The 21,914-nt window shown below is 31.3% G+C and overlaps 4 protein-coding genes across 7 annotated transcripts; 2 read left to right on the forward strand and 2 right to left on the reverse strand.

The window, feature by feature from the left end:
- Positions 1-21: 21 nt before the first annotated feature.
- dbe (KRR1 small subunit processome component homolog dbe) lies at positions 22-1,216 on the reverse strand. Its single transcript, XM_070640914.1, has 2 exons — positions 1,026-1,216; positions 22-966 (listed from the first exon to the last, which is right to left on the reverse strand). Exons 1-2 carry the CDS (start codon positions 1,144-1,146, stop codon positions 41-43), a joined length of 1,047 nt encoding a protein of 348 aa, XP_070497015.1. The 5' UTR covers positions 1,147-1,216; the 3' UTR covers positions 22-40.
- Positions 1,217-1,425: 209 nt separating this feature from the next.
- JMJD4 (jumonji domain containing 4) lies at positions 1,426-3,254 on the forward strand. Its single transcript, XM_070640812.1, has 2 exons — positions 1,426-1,930; positions 1,991-3,254. Exons 1-2 carry the CDS (start codon positions 1,434-1,436, stop codon positions 2,634-2,636), a joined length of 1,143 nt encoding a protein of 380 aa, XP_070496913.1. The 5' UTR covers positions 1,426-1,433; the 3' UTR covers positions 2,637-3,254.
- Positions 2,649-15,700, reverse strand: LOC139090922 (putative leucine-rich repeat-containing protein DDB_G0290503). 4 transcript variants are annotated; one of them, XM_070640809.1, is made up of 6 exons: positions 15,540-15,700; positions 7,657-8,220; positions 4,604-7,584; positions 3,225-4,539; positions 3,021-3,161; positions 2,649-2,963 (listed from the first exon to the last, which is right to left on the reverse strand). In XM_070640809.1, exons 1-6 carry the CDS (start codon positions 15,573-15,575, stop codon positions 2,784-2,786), a joined length of 5,217 nt encoding a protein of 1,738 aa, XP_070496910.1. In that variant the 5' UTR covers positions 15,576-15,700; the 3' UTR covers positions 2,649-2,783. The 4 variants fall into 4 exon arrangements, with proteins under 4 accessions (XP_070496910.1, XP_070496909.1, XP_070496911.1 ...); XM_070640808.1 differs by lacking the exon at positions 15,540-15,700 and adding an exon at positions 15,407-15,460; XM_070640810.1 differs by lacking the exon at positions 15,540-15,700 and adding an exon at positions 13,651-13,832.
- A 513-nt stretch (positions 15,701-16,213) lies between these two features.
- On the forward strand, positions 16,214-21,851 carry Maf1 (repressor of RNA polymerase III transcription Maf1). The gene is made up of 3 exons (XM_070641024.1): positions 16,214-17,594; positions 18,127-18,404; positions 19,546-21,851. Exons 1-3 carry the CDS (start codon positions 17,247-17,249, stop codon positions 19,601-19,603), a joined length of 684 nt encoding a protein of 227 aa, XP_070497125.1. The 5' UTR covers positions 16,214-17,246; the 3' UTR covers positions 19,604-21,851.
- The last annotated feature ends 63 nt before the right edge of the window (positions 21,852-21,914 follow it).

Below are 21,914 nucleotides of genomic sequence, written 5' to 3' on the forward strand. Positions count from 1 at the left end.
AATTTAAAAGACCGCTGCAAATTTGACTGTCTTATAAAATTCATTTTCCTTTATTTGCCTTCTTGATTTTTGATTTTAATGCTTTTACATCAATCTTGTCGGTTTTCTGTTTCTTATTACTACTTGGACCATCGGATTCTTTTGGTGGAACATAATCCAATTCTCTCTTCTCTTTTTGTTTGAGCTTATTAGCTGCTTGCTTCTCACGACGTTCCTTATTAATTTTAGCTTTCTTCTCCTGTTCTGTAAGGAAATATTCTCCAGAAGCGAGCATTTTGTCCATTTTACTTTCAGGCTGTGGTGGTGGGAATGGAGTGTATTCCTTTTTAGCTTTGACTTCCTTTTTGGGCTTCTTGGCTTTCTTTTTATTTGGATTTTTGTTCTCAAATTTAGGTAAAAATCGATCCCAATTCTCGTTCTTTAATTTATCATCTTTCATTAGCTCACGTTTAATCATCAATGCCTTTATATTGTAGATTGGATGAATATTTTTCATTGTATCCTCAACGATACTTCTTACATGCTGAAGACCTTTATATGGACCGATAGCTGAAACTGTACAGCCTTGAACTAAAACATAACAATTTGTGAGCAATTCTAGTGATTTCAATGTACATCCTCCAGGTCCAATTAATCGATTTCTTCTTTTGATGAATTTTTCTCGGTTCCTTACTAAATTTTTGATTTTAATGATATCGCATGATATTTCATCTTCTAAAACTCTTATTGCCTGTTCATAAGGTACACTTCTTGATAACAATTTTATGATGTCTCTAGCTTTAACTATGATAAAAGGATCCCAAGTTTTTCTTGTCGTACAGACTAACATTGATCCTTTAATGAGATCCAGTTCGGCTTTTAGAAAATGTGGTTCCAAGGCTTTTTGAACTAATGGCCAGCATTCCTTCAAGTATTTCTCACGATATTTTGGGAATAATGTTGAAAATGAGCTTTCTTCCAGTAATCCTGAAAAATATTTATTTAGTTCCTCACGTTTTTTTGCTTATTTACTATATTTTTCTTACCATTCTTATTATCGTCCGGTTTGAACTCCGGGATCTTCATTTTCCACGCATCCTCAACAGGTCCTGTGTAATGCTCGATTTTCTGTGAAATATCCTCCTGATCAGACTCGCTGTCACTCATTTTTAATTATATTTATATTTTGAACAAGAAATCGTGCTGTATTTTTGCTGTCTCGAGTGCTAAATTTGTGCTAAAATTTGAAAAATGAAAATACGTTATATCTAATATTCAATGCTAATAACGATTTTTAAACTAACTAAGCATTATTTTAAAGCAGGATTTGCTGAGCAGCTACTTAATCTGACAGTACATTAGGCAAAATGGAATGGAAGTTCAGAAAATAAGCACTAATTTGTCAATCGTTTAATCGATGAAGTTAGTAAACAAACAAATTTCAAAACAAGAAAATGATTGAAATTGAAAATGTTGAAAATTTAATTAAAGTAGACTGTGATTGTAACGAAATTATAAAAGTTAATGCAGATGAACTGACATATAATCAGTTTTTTCACGAATTTATGTTCAAGAATGTTCCTGTTATAATTAAAAACGTAGATTTATTGACACCGGCAGCGACTACTTGGTTCACAGAAAATAAATTTAATATAGACAAATTTGAAGATGTTCTCAAGGATTTGGATGTTCCAGTCTACAACAATTCAAAGCAATATTTTAATTCACATGAAAAGACAACAATGAAATTCAAAGATTATGCTGAATATTGGAGATTAGACGAGAAAAAGGAACTGCTGTATTTAAAGGATTTTCATCTAAAGCAACAACTTCCAGAACTGGATTTTTACAATGTACCTGAATTTTTTGCATCAGACTGGCTTAATGAGTGTTTGATAGACAAAGCATCTGATGATTACCGTTTTGTATATATTGGAGTTAAAGGAACTTGGTAAGGCTCAGATAATTCCTTGATATGAAGATAAACTTAATTATTTTATAAATATTTCAGGACTCCTTTGCATTCTGATGTATTCAACTCATACAGTTGGTCTGGAAATGTTTGCGGTAAAAAGCAATGGCTAATGATTGTTCCTGGCGAAGAAGACAAATTAAAGGATAATTTTGGACAGCTACCTATGTCCATTGACAGCAATTTACTTAAAGAGAAGAATGTCAAGTTCTTTGAAATAATACAGGAACCAAACGAAATTTTATTTGTGCCAAGTAAATGGTTCCATCAAGTATTAAATCTCACTGATGTATTTTCTATTAATCATAACTGGTTTAATAGCTGCAATATTCACGAAATTAAGGATAGTTTATTTAAGAATTGGAACGACGTTGTGGCTGAAATTCAAGACTGCAAGAATATGTATGATTTTGACAATCATTGTCAATTGATGACCAAGTCACTTTTTGGAATGGACTTTAAGGATTTTGTTGATATTTTAATTCATGTTGGAACGAAACGACGGAAGTTTATCAAAAGTAATGAACATTTTAAGTTATTTGCCAAATTCGACGTGGGCAGGAACTTGGCAGAATATGATGACCAGATGATTGACGAGATCCTGAAAGAGATATTAGATGTTTATGTTAACTTTCTAAGTGACAGCTTAATCCAAACAATATTAAGCTATCTACATGCAGATTAATGATCTTCAATATTTATAGTAAGTATCACTCTTATTAAAAAAATTTTATTGTATTTTTTGTCGTTCAAAATATCAAAAAGTCAAAAAATTGTCATCTAAATTAAAGACATACAAATTGTCAGAACAAAAGAAAATTGTATATTATATCTAATGACAATATGTGCACTTCGGCGAACACTTTTTTCCATTCACGCCACATTTACATCCACCTGAGATATCTCCTTTGCCGCCCGGACCCCATCTTGTTTGCTTCGTCACCCAACATATTTCTGTCTTACAGAATGTACATTTTAGCCAATCACAACCCCATTTCTTTAATAAAAATATCTGCAAAGAGATTTATAGGTCAGTTAAATGCACAAAATTAGAGGAAGTAATAGTTACATGACATGTTGGGCAATTCATAGCTTCATCCTTATCGATCAATTCTTGCAGTAGTTTCTTTGTTTGATTTATAGATTCATTATCGGTGTCTCTAACCAAATGATCTTGGTATTGCTTACAGTTCAGTCCATCATGAATTGCCTATGTTAAATATAATAAATAATTGTTAGGTATAGTCAGTATATAAATGTTTAAATAAATTACCCCGCATGTTATGCAATTCACAATTGTACAAACAGGGCATTTGAATGTGTTTAAATTCTCTTCGAAAATGCACCATCCTTTACAGTTGGGAGTCTTACAATGATAAGTATTTTCCATTGAATTCTCTGCTAATCTTATAGATCGTGATAAATGCTTCTCATATTCATCCTTTGATACAAGTCCACGAATTTCACGTTCTTGTAGGAGACAAGGACAACTAAATGTATCATCTATATATGGACATTTAATTTCAGCTTCATCGCTGTACTTCACATGATGCTCTAAGCATATCTTGCAAAACATATGAAGACATTCTCGAAGACATACACCAGCTTTAGGTTCAATTTCGAGAAAGCATATAGCACACTCAAATTTATCTACATTCGGAACAGTATCTGATATCTCCAAACTAACAAGTTCCTGATAATGACTTCGATTTTTGTTTGGTATTTCTTTGGTAACATTTTGACTAGATTTGTATATAACATTTGTAATAATAGGTTTACGTATTTGATTGGAAGCGACTTCTGTTTTAGGAAAGAAGTAAGATTTATAGGGATTAAAATTGTCTACACCACGATACTTATTTCGCGTTATGTTAGGATTAGTAATTGCTGCCGTCATAACGATTGTGTTTTGTTGCTGTTGAGGTAAAATTTCATTCTTAAATAAGTTCTTGTCTTCTACGAAGATATTCAGTAGATCAGACGATTTACGGTTTACACTTTGACGATTAAGGTCATTCTTCTCGACATGCTTTGGACGAAGATCAACTTTATCCATTTCAAAGAATGTTCGAAGGTCTTCATTAACTTTTAAATGATATTCTAATTCCTTTAATTTTGCAATTTTATTGTCTTTTGGACGTGATGTTGAACATGCTAAGCATTGTTGTCTGTTTGGTAGATTTATTAAAGTACATAACGAACACTCCCATCCTTTATCCTCAATTTTATTTTTGGCTTCTGTCTGCTTATTTGCATTTACAGTTCCTCCAATAGCCTCATCGAGTTTTCCAATTTTCTCATTTTGCAGCTCATCGTCTGATTCTGAGTCATCCTTCTTTGAATTTTTTCGATTCTTTGATGCATTGACATTGATTTTGAGATTTTTGTCGAGTTGCATTCCAAGGTCATTTAGTACTTTTTTGTCATTCAAAACCTCAACGCCGTTAATCGACAATATTTGTTTCTCTATTGGAATATAATAGTCTTTAGAGATTTGCAGCTTAAGATCACCAATTGTCATGAATGGTGAAATTTCGTAGCAATTCACTTCCATTTCTCTGTAATCTTCTTTGATGTATAGATAGGCACTGTATAGAGGATACAAATTATTGAATTTCCATTAAAATATAGCAGTTCCATAATGTCACTTACCTAAGTTTAGTAACTTCTAAATCAGTTCCAGATTTTGGTCGTTTCTTTTGTCTTGTCACGTGAAGTGGAACCTTCATGCGAGCTAAATCTTTTGCTAATTGTGCTGCTTCATCATGTCGACCTTCGGATATTGCGTGCTCTAAATGTCTTAATATTTTGTTTATGGCAATTGTATTTGTGTATATTGGCGATGACTTCTCTTTGGCCTCAAGAGGTATTGGTTGTATCTTGACAGCATTTACGTTTACTTCCGAAACTTTAGGTTTAACTTTCTCTGGTGTTTTCTCAGCAAAACCATTTTGAACTGGGGCAGGAGATTCGATTGCATGACTGTCAACTTTGACTTCTTCTTCCTTTTCTTTTTTTGTCGATAGTTCTGCGACTGTTGTTGGAAGTAAATCTTCAGATTTCTTTCTGACCTTGACTTCTGGATTAGTCTGAACGGATATAGAAATTTTCTCACGTTTTTCAACTTTTGGCACTTCCGGAGGTTTTGATTCTTTGTTGATGATTTTTTCTTCGAGAGCAATTGCTTGATTCTCAAAACTATCTTGACGAGTCTCTAAAGGTGGCTTTTTCAGCACTTTCTTGATAGCACCAAGTTTTGAACTTTCTGAGGACGACGAAAGTTCTGTCGATTCAGTCGCACTCTCTGCCTCATTTGGTTCCTCATTAATTGGTTTTTTAAGTACTGGATATTTCTCGGCCAAAGCTTTTGCATTCATTGCTCGAATTTTGTCACGAAGTCTTTCCTTCTCTCTTTCAAGTGCAGCTGGATCTGAAAAGTCTAATTTGTCAGAGAATTTCTTCTCGGGACTTTGTTTTCTATTTACTGTCACATTCATTCTCTCAACTTCTGACTGATTTTTCTTTATCTCCAATGAAGTATGGAATCGGGCTAGTCTTGCTGATCTGATTTCATTTAAATCAGGAGTTGAACGAAGGTTAACATCCCCATTTTGCTTGTTCTGATTTGGTTCAGAATCTGTTTTTTCGGTAATCTTAACAGCCTCTGAACTTGAGTTTTGAGGAACCTCTTCTTGCTTGTTCTGCTGATTTTCATTGGATTCTTCAACTATAGATTCAATTTTTGGTGGCTTAGGTTCTGGCTTTTCTACAGGAATTTTCCTAGGAAGCATTTTTGGTGATCCTAAATAGCGGCGAGTCGGTGATGGAGATTTCTTGAGCATGCTGTTAGCAATGAATGTTTCTGATGATGACTTGGCAAGATCATTGAATTTACTTTGAGGATGGAAGTATTTTTTCACTAGTTCCGTTTTCTTATCCCAAGGATTGTTGTCAGTTTTGTTGTTCTCGAATGAATACTTCCTTGGTGGTGTTGGTGACATTTTTGGGATGTTTGAGCTCTCATTTGGAACGAATCGCTTCTCATATGGCTTGATTTTGCCACAAGCTTCACAAATTATTTTCCAATTGGGATTCTCAAGTGTACAGTAAGGGCAGTTCCATAATCCCATTAAACTATTTGTTTTCTTGTTGCCATTTATTGCCACTGGAAGTTTTGTTTTTGACGGTGATTCTTCTCGCTTCCTTGGCTGTAGTTTTGGAGATGCCTTTTCAATTTTAATGTTGCCATTTTTCCCGAATAAATCTTCACGTCCAACAAAGTCACCATTCACAGTAATCCTTGTGATGTGCGATGAAGTTATTTCAAATTTATGGATCAGCTCTCTTGCATTTACAGGTTCTTCCTTTTCATTTGTTCCTTCATCTATCAGGGGATAATTGTTATCACTATTTACAACAGCTTTTGTGACTTCATTCTGCTGACCACGTTGAATAATTTCGGCAGCTTCACGATCTAATTCACTAATATTTGGAATTCCAATTTGTGATCTTCGTTTCTCGGCATCCTTTTCCTTCTTTTTGGAATCTTCACCAAGTCTTGCAAAAATATTAAATTTACTAGCTGATTCAAAGAATGAATTCCGCGAATATCCAACTTCTGGCAAGTCTTTATCATCCTTCTTTTTCCGTTTTTCCATTGTCCTTAAAAATACTTCCTTTTTGAATGGAATCGTCTCCTTTTGACTAGTATTAGTATTATTTCTTTTATACCATGGTCGTGGTGATATTGGTGATGACGGTGCAAAAACTTTATCTTTGTCATTTTTCGTTATTTTTGGACTTTCTGCCCTTTGATATACTAATTGACCATTCTCAATTGTCAGTTGATTCGTTGACTGTGTATTTATTTGATCAGTGCTTCGTTGATGAGTCTTTGAAACTTGCTCGAGTAGCATTCTTTTTTGTTCATCGGTCAATTTTCTATCTTCTCTAATTTTCAAATACGGTGATACATATTGCCGTTTTTGTTCCATTTTTGGCGATTCACGTGATACAGACACAGCCGGTGTCGATGCACTTGTGGGATTTTTGACTAGTAAAGGAATTCCACCGTGAATAATAGCTTGAATTTCTTTATCACCTAATAAACTTGTTGCCGATGATGCTTCTTCTAATACTTTTGTTGTGGGTGATATTGGCGGTAATGGTGCTTGACGCTTTTTTCTACCGGTTGATGATTTTGTTGTTAAAGATTGTGTATTAATATTCAAGTCTAATGGTGGCGGTGGTGGAGCTTTACGTTTATGCTTAACATGCACAAATGCTCCAGCCTTTTTATCCTTTGATGTATCACTGCTTGTTCTTCGATGAAGTTTCGTCACAGCATTGAGATCTTTTAATTTTGCACTGTCAGGTAGATTATTCGATTCCTCTGAAATTCTTCGATTATTTGGTAGACTTAAATCTTGGTATTTATTTTGGTTATTGTTTGACTTATTCCTAGTATAATTATTATTATTATTCGTTTCAACATCTGATGATTCAGCATAAAGGTGATATTTTTGTCTTAAAGTTACTTCATTATTTCTATCAATCTCTCGTGCACGATCCCTTGCTTTCACTCTCTTGTGATAGCTTTCTGTACATGGATTATCTAATATTGTTCTTTCGACCTGGATTAAAGGAATTGATAATGGAAATGAAAGTAATTATAAAATTGACATCAATGTTGACGATTTACTTACTTGTTTTTGATTTCTATTTAATAAATATTTAATCGGCGGTACAAATGCAAATGATGATGCTGTACTGAATACACTATCACAACTAGAACTTTGTGAAAATGCACGACTATGTCTTGGACTAGATGGCGGTGTTATTGTATCAGTACTATTAAAGGCTCTTAATTTTTTTCTATTTTGAATCCGTTCAGGTCGTCTATCATGATCAAATTCTAATGTATCTGTTGAACTTGTCAAATCGCGTGGATATCTAATGTCTTTTGCATGTGATTTATCATCCTTTTTAAACCAACGAAAAAATGATTGAAATCCAGACGTTGATGATCGATTAGAGGCATTGCTTGCAGATGATCTATAATTATTATTATTATATGATGCTTTTGCTTTTACTCCATTGCTGTGTGTTACTTGATGGTTCATATTATAATACCACGTTGGATCCTCAAATACTTCATCATCTCCGTAAAAGTCAAATTTCTTATATCTTCTTTTTTGATGTAATTGATACTGATGAGGGTAGAATTCACATTTTTGCATGCATCGTGGACGATCTGCGGTTGCGAAATTCTGCACATGGATTAAAAAATTTGTTAAAATGGAAATTAAAACACATGTGTGGATTTTGTGGTCTATATAATTAATTATGCATCATGTGAAAGAAATTTTAATTTCTCTCATGACATTTATTAAGTACGATCAACTTCAATTTTTTTGTTTACAAAATAAACCCCATAAAGTTATCCTATCCTCAATAATTTTTCCCGTAGTTAATCATTGAATAAATATTTGCGAAGGTCGTTAAAACGGAAATTCAGATTTTCATGTTAAGAATTCAACAAATGTATCGTATTTTCTCATTTAAAAAATTACAAAATTACTCGATCTTATCGAGCGACTTCAGCGCATTATTGTCCCAGCGATCAGTTTTTGAAAAGGATTTTATCATACAACGGTTTTTTAGAATTTAAATTTCTAACGGTTGCTAAAAATTCAAATTTTTTGAAAAAAACGCTTTAAAAGATTTCTTTTCTGTTAATAAAATGAACTGTTTATAAAATCATTAATTAACGTACATAGAGATAGATTTAAGCTTCCAAACCAATTGACACTGGAATAACTCGATGGTGATCTCGTCCCTCACCCAGCTAACCAAACAAAGTGTATCATTAAGTTCTCTTTTTTCAAAAATGCGCTAAAAAAAGTAAGTAATACACACATGCTTAAATACGTGGGCGGATCTCTGTTTAAAAATCATATAATATGAGCTGTGAGCGAGAAAATCTAGACAACCTTAGACTAAATATTTATGACAACAACGAAAATTTTTTTAAACACATTAGCCTATGCTATTAAAAATTTCAATTTAAACAATTTAACAGCTTCAATAAATAGGTGTTTCACATCAACCTCTGTAGATGTGTGTTTGTTTTCGATTGATATTAAAGCTTTGCAAAGTATTTACAAAATATCGTACAATATTGTAAATTGCCGCCAATACTTGGCATATGTCCAGAAAAAAATGATATTTTGAGTATTGTGGCATCACAACAATTTCCTATGTGCAATTTTCCATTAAAATTCTTATGGGGTCATTCACTTATGGTGTGTAATAGTTTTGGGATGCAATCCTCACCCAATTTAAACAGTTTGCCTTTAGGAATCTGAAGTATCTATATACCTTAAGAAATGTAAGCATTATATGCGTCACCAAGATCATTGTGATTCAGAGCTACGTTAGGGCGTTTCGTGTCTTTTGATTGTTTAACGAGTGAGGTTGCATCAAGCCCGCCCGATATGTGTCACAACGCTAATGATATTTGAACAAGTAATCGTTTGTCGAGGCTACTATACTCAAACCATATATCAGAGGTGGCAGGACTCCAATGTGGAGTTTTCCTTCACTGGAATCCGGATTCCCAAATCCTGCCAACTCTCACTTATAGTGAGAAACGAACTACTTTTTTGACGACACTACTGTCTATAGCCTACAACGAGAGGCTAAGAGCAACGTTTCCAGTGCATATGATTTTAAAGTATTCCCATGACGAGTCTAGAACCCATGATCGCTGGTTTGCTGCGCAATAGTTATGTCCCTAATATCAAAACCATTAAGCCATGGAGTAACTCCGACCTACAATCACAGCTTAACATTCAACAGACATAATTCATGAACATCCCTTTAATATGAATAGAAAATTCATTTTTTCTGCACATATGTGATGATCGCATAAAGAAGGAAAAAAATAGAGAATGACATGAGACATGAGCAGTCTGGTTAATTTACATTATTTTTCCTTTGCGCATCTTTATTTTTCCAGCTTAAACGAAAATAGAATTTTTCATCACGCTTGGAAAATAAAAAAAAAAATATGAGAAAAGAACAAATAAAAAAGAAAATTCATCAACACAGGAAGTGTCACAGAAGAACAGCATGAAACAAATATTTCTCAGCTGACGATCTTAGTCATATCATAGCGACATCTTATCTGTCTCTTGTGTGGCCCATCATTATGCTTCTTATTTTCATTTACTAGTTAAAAATAAAGTCCACAAAATAAAAAATTTGTCTAGTTGAGTCTCAAACAGTAATTGATGACTCAAAGGAAGAACCGGCTATGTGATGCTATTTAAATCACTTTGTTTCAAGTCATGCATTAAAATTGTTTGCAATAAATTTTCATAATGCTCAGCTGCTCTTAAATTATATTTTTTTTCACTTAATACGTTTCATCCTGTACGTATCTAAATTCCTTTATGCAAGCTAATTTCCGCAAAAGATTAAGTAAGACATTTTATTTAGAGCATTTTATTGTAGTGTGTTGTTGTGTCAGATAGAAATTAAGCATTTCTAAATGAAAAGCAAAAGTGATCTGATTTTTATCAAAAATGTTGGGGTAAGTGGCAAGTTAGATCACCAAATGATGGTCTGTTGCTATCTTGCACTACAGTTGGAGGTGGAAAGGATAGCTTCAGATTTTCTCAAACTATTGAGCAGTTAGCTTTACTAATCCGAGTGCTACAATGCGGTAAACCGCAGAAATTGGTCGGAATCAATCGTCATGGTGTGGTCAGGGCAACTTTGAGTCTTACCGTTGATACGACCACATAGGGACAGAGTTGCAAACCATGTGTCTGTGACATGCAAAAACCATACAAATTCTTGACAATTTAAAGGGTATTCATTCAAAACCATACAAATTATCAAGAATTAGTACGGTTTTTGCCTGTCAGAGGCACTTGTTTTGGAACTCTGCATAGGGGTACCCTTACGAACATGTTAAACTGTTCGAGTAACTTGGTTCTTAACGCAAATACTTTCCAAGAATCGTGAAGTTTAGATTGCAAAGCTTTAAAACAAATTTTACGAAATATATTGTTTCATATAGTCTCCAAACAGTATTTTACCAATTAATGGATTTCTGCCTTCCTCGCAAGTGATTATCTCAGATTGACTTTAATAACTACGTTTACTGAATGCAATTTACTGACTGACATCATTTGTTTATGATTCTCAACCAAATTTAATGGCTTTTCAGTCGAAAAACATGTCTTATCAAGTGCAATAAAATTTTGGGTGACTCAATCAATTCTTTTAATAGAGGAATTACTTAATTTAAACAAAATTAGATGAGCACTCTTTTTGCCAAAACGAATGAATAAGCATCACTCAGCAATAATTTATTTCTTTTCATTTTAGATCCGATTTTTGTTTGAAGCAATAATTAATTTAAAATATTGAAAACCGTTAAAATATTAATGGCTTTTTTTGCTAATGGAAAAATTTCTCAATTTTTAAATAATTCAAATTCTGCATGGTTGTAGTCATTCATCACTAGATTATTTTACACTTTCTAAACATATTCTGAAGAAATTGATTGTTAACATCCAGCCTGATTTCTTGATCATTCAAGATCATAATTAATCTATTGTTTTCTTTGCATTTCACACGAGCTATTTGCCCTTAATAACAGCCTATAAAACATGTCATGTGAGATTCAGTTTGAAAACATTCAATTTATATGTATATCCATACTACTGTAATATTTTTTAATGTCTTAATTTAATTCGCGAATATGATAAAATTAATTCGCACTCACTCCAACTACTTGAAATTTTCTATATTTATCTGTATGCCTCTCCGATCTCTTTTTTTACACCAATTAAATCTCAGCAGCACTAAACACTTCTTTTTTTGGGATTCTATAAAAATTTTAAGTGAATTTAGACACTTTTAATCCAATTTAAATTCAATTAATGTTACACTAATTCTTATATTTATCGACTGAATCTAACGACGTGCACTGTACGCGATGAAAATCTCAACTGAAAGAGCATTGCTGAGCATCTAACACAATATAGAGATTGTCTTGAGATGAAAAATCTTTTTTTTTGTTTCATTTTTTTTAAAAAAGTGATCAAGAAGAAAAATTATATATTTAGTGTTGCCATTAAAATAAGAAGTCTTAATCGTCAATCGTCTACATTTCTCGTTCATGTTTGCTTTCATCTATTTTTAAGCACAAACACTTGAACTTGACTTTTTGGCTGAACCTTTTGTCAATTGAGAATGAAATTAAAAATTGTTATTATTGTCGGACTGTATGAATCAGACAACACAATGTGACAAAAAAAGTGTAAAATTGAGAGTAAATTCAGCAACTTATAATATGAGAGCAGATTTGAAATAAAAAAATGTAAATGACTTTGTTTTTGCGTTGGTTGCACATGTTTATCATCTTGTGAGAAATAAAATTGTCATAGTTCTCATGTCTCGAATTCTCTCTGATATCTTCTCATATAATTTTATATGATCGGCTGATTACTCTCAACATTTTATGTTCATTATGACTGGATTTATTGATCAGGTGGAACTGTTGCAGGTGATAATTTGTAATATGATCTTGAAATGATTAATGTACCTATTAAAATCCAATTATATTACATTGTTTGTGACTGATGAGTGAGTTATGACTTTAATTGAGCAATTAGAATGATGTAATTTACTATTAATTTAATTTAATTATGCGAAATCCAAAATATTCATAACTTTTGAAAATGAAAGTAAACAAAATTGTGTCTCGACTAAACAAACCTATTTTAAACTTTAACCGTTAAAATTTCAATGGCCTGATTCATCGTCAGCAGAGAGCTATAATTTTAAGATTTAATAGAACAAGGTGAAAGACAGAGATCTGGAAATGCGCTATAATGGATTGATAAACAATAGGCGAAACTAGAACCAGTTTATTTAAAATAGTCAATTTAGGAATGAAGAGCAAGCATTCAAAATTTAAATAAATCTTGTTTTTTTGTTTCATCCATCAATTGTTTAATAGATAGATGCTTATTCGAAATACCATAAATTATTCTTTATTTACGCATTTTCCAACACGAGTTAACATTTAAAAATGCATTAAACTAAATAGTTTATTGGAAATTTGAGAGTAAAGTTGAACATGGCATGCTTCTCTCTGCGACTATATATGTATTTTATGAGGATCATGTTACAAAAAAACAAAAAATGAACAAATTTGTGCTACAACATTAATTGACTATGTTAATCAACCTATGTCACTGCGTCGTACGGAACTATATAGCATTTCTCACTATTTATTTGAGTTATAAAAAATGTTTAATTTTCTTGGCTCAATCCCAAGTGGTTTCACAGACTATTTTTCGCTAGCGATGACTGGGCTGAATTAATTTTTACGCATTTATTTCTTCATTTCTTTTCTTATTCTTTCTCAATTTAATATTATTGATCAAAAATTTTCATATGGCTTTTGATTTTCATTAGCTTTATTTTTTCACTTTTTATATCTTTGTATTGATTGGCAGATCCAATTTTTCCTTCAGACACATTTTGTGGCTTGTCTTAAAAATAATTTTATTTTTATATTCCCAAGGTGGTTGATTATTGGAACCGAAAAATTTATATATATTTTTAATTTTTTATTGATAGCATTCACACTTTATGGAAATTGATTTGTAATTTACCATTTAACACAATTTTTTTTATTTTTTTAATTGTTTAGCAATAATTATTTCACAAGTAAATTATGCAACTGCTTTAAAGTCAAAGACTTTTTTTTTTCCTTCCTTGCTATTTTTACGAGAAGTAAAAAAAATCTTTTTTATAACTTTTTTAAATGAATTATCGCGGAAAACTGAAAGAGATTTTTTTTTCTCATAGAGGAAGAATTTTTTCGCATCGAAGGGAAACGAGTTGGGATTCTGTGTCATTTTCTGGATGGTATTGAAGCGCATTGAATGTTAAATAGCATGTAGGCTTTTGAGTGAATGTTGATCAACAACATTAAATACTTATTGAATATGTTACTCGAGCGATAGTTTCATGCAAGGGTATACTAAAGTTTTCAATTTTGATCTCGAGATTTGTGATGATCGAGACTTTGAAGAATCGAGATTTTGATCATGATATCAAAGACTCTTCAAAACCGAGACTTCCGAAAATCTTAGTTTGAGTTTCTTGCATAACCTGCCATATTCTCTAGAATACGCTACATTTTGTCACATATTATACTTTCGAATAAATTTAGGGTTTAGTTTCGATCTGTTGCCATATTGTGATACTCGAGTATACTCTCCAATTCGTTTTAATCCTACGAGTAATACAGACTGCAATTATTCAACCCTAAGTCTAGTTATAATTATATTCTTCATGTTAGCTTCAACTTCTTCATGTTCCTAACCTTTCCCTAATCGAAGGTTGTCCAAATCTTCAAATTTATCTTTATCTCGCATTTTAAACAGCCAAAGTATTTAAGATTTTAAAGAATCACAAATTAAGATTGTCTTGAGATTCGAACCGTTCAAATTCGTTAAACAATCATTATCCACGAATTGTCCTAGCGAAAATCTGAATCTCAAAAGATCTGAATAGCTAAAGTTTTTTATTTTGATTTGAACCGATAACCTTCTAGTTACCATACCAAATATGACAATTATGAACACCTTGACAATTATTCTACAAATTGACTAAACTGCTGTATACCAGAAAAACCAAATCCAAGGATTTGTTCTTAAACTCTTGAACTTCATTTGTGAATAGTCTATTAATCAAGGTAATACTTGAATAGCTAACTACTTGAAAAGCTTGCCAGACGTCATCCCATAATGCTAATCACAGCATTCTTGTGAAAAAATCAGCTTCAAAAAGAAAAACTCTTTCAGAGAGATTTTCTGGCGCTCAGAGATGTCTGTGAATTCTTTTCTTTTCTTGTTTTTCACAAAACATAGAAATAATATGAAATGATATGCAAAGAAACTCATTCAAAGTAGTTAAAAAAAAAAGAATTGAATAGCAAAGTGGCTGTGTGATGAATGAGAATAATGTTGTGATGAAACATATAATAAGAGAACTTGAAACTATGAAACAAATCAACTCTTAATGTATCAATGCAAACAATTTTTTTTAATTTATCATTCACGCCAATAATAAAATATAAATTGCTTAATAGTCAATACCGCAAAGTTGCTTTAATTAACCCCATTGATTAGCTTTTTTTGATATATGTAGCTTGTTAAGTGGAAGCTTTTGTGATAAAATTTAATGTTTTTTTTAGTTCTTCATTGTCGGAATTTAAACAAATTAAAGTGACACTTGTGACTGCAATTCACATAAATGTCCGTAATGAATTGCGGACCTCAAAATGTATTTTAAGCAAAAATATTTTTTTTTCTTCTAAAATTAAGATTTTTCGCTCAATTCCTTTGACTATCGTTCACACACTTTTTTCCGTGCAGGCGTTGAAAGCATCTTCAATGTCATTGAATTCTCATTTTCATTTTTTGCCAGGAAAATTAAATGCCGTCTTTAAAATTTACGATTGTTCCAATTTACTTAGTATGAAAATTTATCTTACTGTCGACATTCGATGAGTCGGTACGTCGCGATACATATTATAAATTTTTTAATGTGCTTGATCTCAAAGTTCAATTTTTCTTTTTTTGATGAAAAACTTCGCGAATTATTGAAATTAAAAAAATTTTTTTTTTAGTAGACCGAAAGAATATTTCGCGACGATAGATACATCTCAACTGAGACTTAAAGCTCACAAGAAAAGAAATCATTTTTTTAAATATGAGAATATTTTTTTTTTATTTATTTTATAGATCGAGAGAAAAAAAACAACAAAATTGGTAACAATAAAAATCAAATAGATCAAGTTCTCTTGTTCTCCGACGCCTTTAATTGAATTAAATTTCTCTCAATTGCATCAATAAAATGTACTTTTTTTTGACACAAATCAAAACATTTTTATAAAGTCTCAAGTGGACGGCACGTAATTTATGAAAGATGGAACAATTTAAACGGCAATTGTGTATCAAAACATATATTTTTCATAGTTAGAAGAACATGAAGATTTACAGCTACGTGGGTTTATTAGTAAAGTCTTATTTGGAAACAGTTAACCACGTGCTGTGCGTTTCCCGCACATTTTTAAATTCAAATTTGTCCATTTGTCAAATGCAATTGTGAAATTCATGTCAATGACTTACACAAATTCATTTTCTGACGGAATTTACAACCAAAGCGCTCAAATTGAAATTCCCCTGACGTTTCAAGAAAGATATAGATCGTGAAGAAAATTTTCTAAAAAGTGCTACAAAGTGAAGTCTAGTTACACAATCGATTGAAAATTATTGCATAAATAAGTTTTCATATCAAATTAAGTCGCATAAGCGTGAAAAATAATTGTCAAAGATGGAAAAATCTAAATTTGAAAATTCTGAACACTTATAGTTGTATTAGTAATATTTATGAAAGCGAAAAAGTTTTTTATATACCGAAAAAAGTAAAGAAAAAGAACAAAAATCTTACACTGGGTGTTTGAAAATAAACAATTATAGACTTGTGCTTGTATAGTGCAAATAAAAACAAAAATATTTTTATATATTGGCGCGATAATCCCTAAAAAAAGAAGTCAGAATCAAAAAAAAAAAGTGTAAAAATTGCGTCGAGAAGAGAAAAAAATATTTTCCAATAATAAAAAAATTTGTATAAAAATAGAAGCAGCTGAAATAGCTCTCAAAAGATCAGCTGTAAGAAAAAGATTCACACAATAAAAAATCGCTTAATTGTGTAATGTCATTGGAAGTAGAAGCAACTCAAAATAAAAACAAATCAAAAGTGCGAGTTCAACAAAGTAACATTCAATTTAAAAAGAGACTAAGCGTTCATCCAGCTAGTATGTTCAGAATAAAGAAGAACTTGATTAAATCACCCAAAATGATAAAATACTCTACTGCCGGAGTACTAAGTTGCTTAAGACTCTTTTAAATTAATTAATTGCAATATCTTTTTGCATTAATTTGATATAAAAAAGTTTAAAAGTAAAGTTAATTATAACTAAAATTTGCATCGTAAAAGGTTTTTTAAACCAAATTCGAAAGTTTATTGCAACAAAAGTAAAATAAAAAAAAGTAAAAAGAAAATTTGAAAATAGTAAAGTGTGTGGTGAATAAGAAGAGCCTCAAAACACAAATTAAGTCGAAAAGCAAACCCGAAATTAAGAAAGTCGCTTAAGCAAGAATTGTAATTGAGATCAGAAGCAAGAAATCAACTAAAGATGAAGCTTTTGGAATCGACTCGTTTTGAAGCGATTAACAGCGCATTGACCATTCAAACTGGTGATTCAACGATCTTTGGTCGTATCGAGAGTTACAGCTGTAAAATGGCTGGAAATGATAAACAGCTATACAAGCGTTTCGTAACTCCCGATACACCATCCAGTGATTTGCAAGCATTGTCTCCACCGCAGACATTTATGGATATGTCTCCATTCTTTGGTCGTGGAAGTTACTCTGGAGATGAAGGTGTAACATTGTGTGATACAATCTCACGCAAGACACTCTTCTATCTTGTTGCTACCCTAAACTCTGCATTTGAGCCTGATTATGATTTCTCAGATGCTAAGGTAATTACTTTTGATGATCGGCGTAATGTAATATCTTGTTGTCATATGAAGCATACCCTGTCTACACTCATAAGTAATTAGTAAGCTTAAAATATCGTTTTCTTTTATTTTTATCGGTCAATTATCAGAGTGAAATTTTCAACGAATATCATGTTACCATTGAATAACAAAAAATACCTCAAATAAATCGCATTTCCATGTATTAATATATAAATAAAAGATAACACTTGCTTCTTACTTGTATGACATCAACATTTTCACAAAAAAAAACACAATTTTGATGACTAAAAAATGAAGAAGTTCATATATAATCTATATATTGTGCATGTATTAGTAGGTGTATGAGAGGCATAAAATTTCAAGTTGTGAGACAAAAGAAAACAGACGGAAAGGAAATTGATGCCCTTAAACCTGTTTCCATTATGATTGCATTCATCCTTCATAATAAATTCTCCCTTTTTGATCTTATTGCAAAGATTCTGGTTTACCTAAATTACAGCCTTGCTATATGTATGTTTTCTTTTTATTCTAGAGTCACGAATTCAGCAAAGAGCCTTCCATACAGTTGATAATGAATCACATCGATTCAAACTTATCAGCTGTTGCTAGTGATCAGTATAAGAACTTGCAAATTCCATTATGGACAACGATTGACGATGAAATCCAATTGAATGATTGTGACATATACAGCTACAATCCTGATTTGAATGCCGATCCATTCAGCGAACCTGGATGTTTGTGGAGCTTCAATTACTTCTTTTACAACAAGAAGATGAAGAGAATTGTATTCTTTACATGTCGTGCTGTAAAGTAAGTTCACATGACATATTATTTTAATGCTATATTCTCATTAAATTGTGTGTAAGTCTGCTTTTGGCATTAAACAGACAGCCTTTTTTTCTAAAAATAATCAGCATTGTACACACAATTTCTCAGCCTAAGATACTGCTTTATTTTGTTTTTCAACTTTTGTTTTTGGTTTACGTGCGATCATATACCTCAGACATGTATTTTTCAACAGTTTCACCATACATCATCATCATTTATGATTGTATTGATGCTATAAGAAGAAGTAACCTTACACACGAATCGAAAGCGCGATAATGAACAGTTTTAATTTTGTTTAATAATAAATGCTCTTTGCTAACAATCGTTGGATGTATAACATCCAACAGCAATTAATTGGTGCGTTAAGAAGAAGATATTAAAATGGCAAATCTCGTTCGTTCTTTGACCTTTTTGTAGGCTATTGCTGTATAAAAAAATCTATAACTTTATCGTCGTGTATACTTTAATGAAATGCTATTTATAAGCTATTTGCAAATTCTCTCTTTCCTAACTTTTCTTGTTCTTACTTAATTTTTGTGTTTTTCGCAAATAAGAAATTTTCATTTTCGTTGCATAACTGTGCTCTAGTAATGAAGAAGCTATAGGGACGTCAGCGAATGACGTCAATCAAAGACATTTGATATTTTAACATTTTGTTTACTTTCTGTACAAGAGGATCAAATAGCTTATAAATCAGTGGTGGACTACATTGTATTCTTCATGGCACACCTTGATGATATCCATAAGACGACATACAGTTCGTGACATTTCCAAATAATTGTCGGCTTCACACTAGTTTGCCGCTACAGACAAGTTGCCCACCACTGTAGTAGACCATCATCATCCCTAACATTTAAACCTCATTTATGAACGTCCCCCTTGAAATTTTTTCTTTTAAAATCTTTATTAAGGTCGAAAAGTATTGACTCAATGTCATTGTATTTACACACAAATGAGCTTTGGTTTTGTTTACAGATTGCCAACTGATATCATAATAAAGTGTGACGAAATAATCCACACATAGATATGAAACCTCTTTCTTTTTATCGATTCATTTAGATTTATGGAATTGGAATTAAAAAAATTATTTCATTTATGTTTACCGTTTTTTTTCTATTTTTAGTCCAAATTCGAGCTGCACAAGTGACTTTGCTATGGAAGAAGATGACAATTTCTTCTAAATGATGAGTGATTGGAACGAATATAAGCATGTTAAGTCATCAACATAATTATTCATCAACCTTTTTCGATATATTCAGCTATTCGATTCAACAAATTGTCAAAAAAAAATCAATTTTCAAATTTTTTCTTTTCAAATATTTTTGATTGTACTTTCGGATTTAGTTTAAGACCGTGCATGTAGTCGATGGATGATGGCAGGTGAGAGCTGTGCGTGACACATCATCTATCTGATTTATGCGCGATGCTGGCAAATAAGCTGCTGATTAATAACTAGAATTAAGGATAATAATTTTTCTTCTTCAAATCAAATTGCATATGCTATCTTTTTATTAGATTAATAGACCTAACTAACAATTTTAATGGACGTAGAAAACAACAAATGTTATAGATCTTGACTATATCTTTAATCTGACGATGGTTAATTACATCAATTAATATCAAAATTTTAGATTTTAAGTAACAATATCTCTTATGACAAGAGTAAATCAGAGTTAATGTGGAAATGAGACAAATCACTTAATAATATCTTATAATCCATTATAGACAGACAAGAAAACGAAATAATAATTTGAATTCATTAATACTATTTTATTCTCACAAAACATTCTCTGATAAACTTTAGTCAATCAGCAGCTCATTTTGCCCCTGTTTTTGTTTGCGCCTCGACTATTTATTTGATATAAAAAACATAAACGTAAAGATCTCAATCACTTTTATGACGTATAAAAATAATGGTGCAAACATTAACAGTCTTTGTGGTTCACTCAATGGAGCAGGGTGACAAAAGGTCACATGTGAGAACTGCTTTATTGACTGGGCAGCCTAGGTTTAAGATAATTTTTTGATTTTGTGTCTCTTTTTTTTATCAATTTTCAATTTATTATTACCAATTAAGTTTTTTTTTGACATAAACATTAATGACGATACGACCGGAAAACAAAATGAATGTTAAAGCTTGCTCAAAGTCCACCATAATATTTGCACATGATATTCTGCACGCTTGCACGAATTAGTCAAAGATATTTCAAGGCTTACGTTTTAATATTGAGACGAGATTTGCTTTATTGAAAAGTGAATTAATTGAACTTGAATGACTAAATATTTGCAAATTCAGCATTAAATAAGTTACACTACTTTATTATCAATAAAACTGAATTTTTTTTAGAATAGTTTTAAATTTAAAGTATGCACGCTGAAGTAGATAGCATTAAATATGATCGATCAATTGACTTGATGATGAATGGAAATTCTTGAAGATTTTAACGAATTTTTGCAATTTAAAAATTTAACGGATTTAAAAATTCAAATTTGAATCGGTTATCAAAAATTTTAAATTAGGAAATTCTGTTATTATCAACCGGATTTCTATCAATCATCGAATGAGGCAATTGACCTTTACATATTTACTGATTTACTTCCTTAATTGGACAATATAACTTAATTGGCTATGATATTCATTTTGTTTATGGAATTTGAGAAGTTAATACCTAAGTGAGGAAAGCAAGGATTTAATTTTTGAAGCTAGAAAAATTGATTAAAACGAGAAATTTTCCAGCATAAAGCACATGATGTGTTCAACTCTGGATGTGATATTCTTTGTGATACTCAAACGAATCTGCTATGAAGTTAACTTCTTAATGATGTAATTGACTCTTGTGATTCGCAATGGTCTATATTTTTCAAAATAAATAGCAAGTTCAAGGTTTATCAATCGGACGAATGACCTTCAATAAAATATTTCGTCTAATACACTCATATGTTCTATGAAAATTTCTCGTTTTTCCATCAATTTTAAATTTGGGACTGGAAAATTAAGTAATAATTTTGATTTGATCGAAATTTTAGCAAGGAACAGATTTAATAAATACACAAAAGTTAATTCATATAAGTGTCTAAAAAATGACATTATTCGAGAAATTTTTAAATTTAATTAAACTAACAGAAATTTATGAAAAAATTTATTTATGTAGATCTACTTTATACCTAATTTTTTCAATAATTTACAAAAAGTGACGAAATATGCGTGTGGTACCTTATTATTTCAAAAAAAAAATACATACATTATCAATTTTAATAAGCTACAAAAAAATATTAATTATACAAGAAAATAAGAAACTAGAAAAGTTCAAATTTTTCAAAAATAATATTTTCTATTATAACTAACTGCATGTCTTATAGAACGTAATTTTCAATTTTATATTTTTTTTCTCATTATTTACCTACTTATAATGTGAGAATAATTAATTTTACTACCTGTAATTTTTAAGTTTCTTTTCACTTTTTTTTTGCTGAAAATTTACAAAAATGTCA

The sequence above is a fragment of the Chironomus tepperi genome, unplaced genomic scaffold (assembly GCF_022539635.2).
Source record: "Chironomus tepperi strain 1889 unplaced genomic scaffold, CSIRO-AGI_Ctep_v1 contig_223, whole genome shotgun sequence".
Taxonomy (NCBI): Eukaryota; Metazoa; Arthropoda; class Insecta; order Diptera; family Chironomidae; genus Chironomus; species Chironomus tepperi.

Bases quoted from the DNA above. Each gene is read 5' to 3' on its own strand.
- dbe (XM_070640914.1), bottom strand. From the start codon at position 1,146: ATGAGTGACAGCGAGTCTGATCAGGAGGATATTTCACAGAAAATCGAG. The intron at 967-1,025 runs GTAAGAAAAATA...AATATTTTTCAG, and splicing joins ACCGGACGATAATAAGAATG to GATTACTGGAAGAAAGCTCA.
- JMJD4 (XM_070640812.1), top strand. From the start codon at position 1,434: ATGATTGAAATTGAAAATGTTGAAAATTTAATTAAAGTAGACTGTGAT. The intron at 1,931-1,990 runs GTAAGGCTCAGA...TAAATATTTCAG, and splicing joins ATTGGAGTTAAAGGAACTTG to GACTCCTTTGCATTCTGATG.
- LOC139090922 (XM_070640808.1), bottom strand. From the start codon at position 15,445: ATGACATTGAAGATGCTTTCAACGCCTGCACGGAAAAAA. The intron at 4,540-4,603 runs GTAAGTGACATT...TCCTCTATACAG, and splicing joins TTAGAAGTTACTAAACTTAG to TGCCTATCTATACATCAAAG. The intron at 2,964-3,020 runs GTAACTATTACT...ATCTCTTTGCAG, and splicing joins TGAATTGCCCAACATGTCAT to ATATTTTTATTAAAGAAATG.
- Maf1 (XM_070641024.1), top strand. From the start codon at position 17,247: ATGAAGCTTTTGGAATCGACTCGTTTTGAAGCGATTAACAGCGCATTG. The intron at 17,595-18,126 runs GTAATTACTTTT...TTTTTATTCTAG, and splicing joins ATGATTTCTCAGATGCTAAG to AGTCACGAATTCAGCAAAGA. The intron at 18,405-19,545 runs GTAAGTTCACAT...TTCTATTTTTAG, and splicing joins TTTACATGTCGTGCTGTAAA to TCCAAATTCGAGCTGCACAA.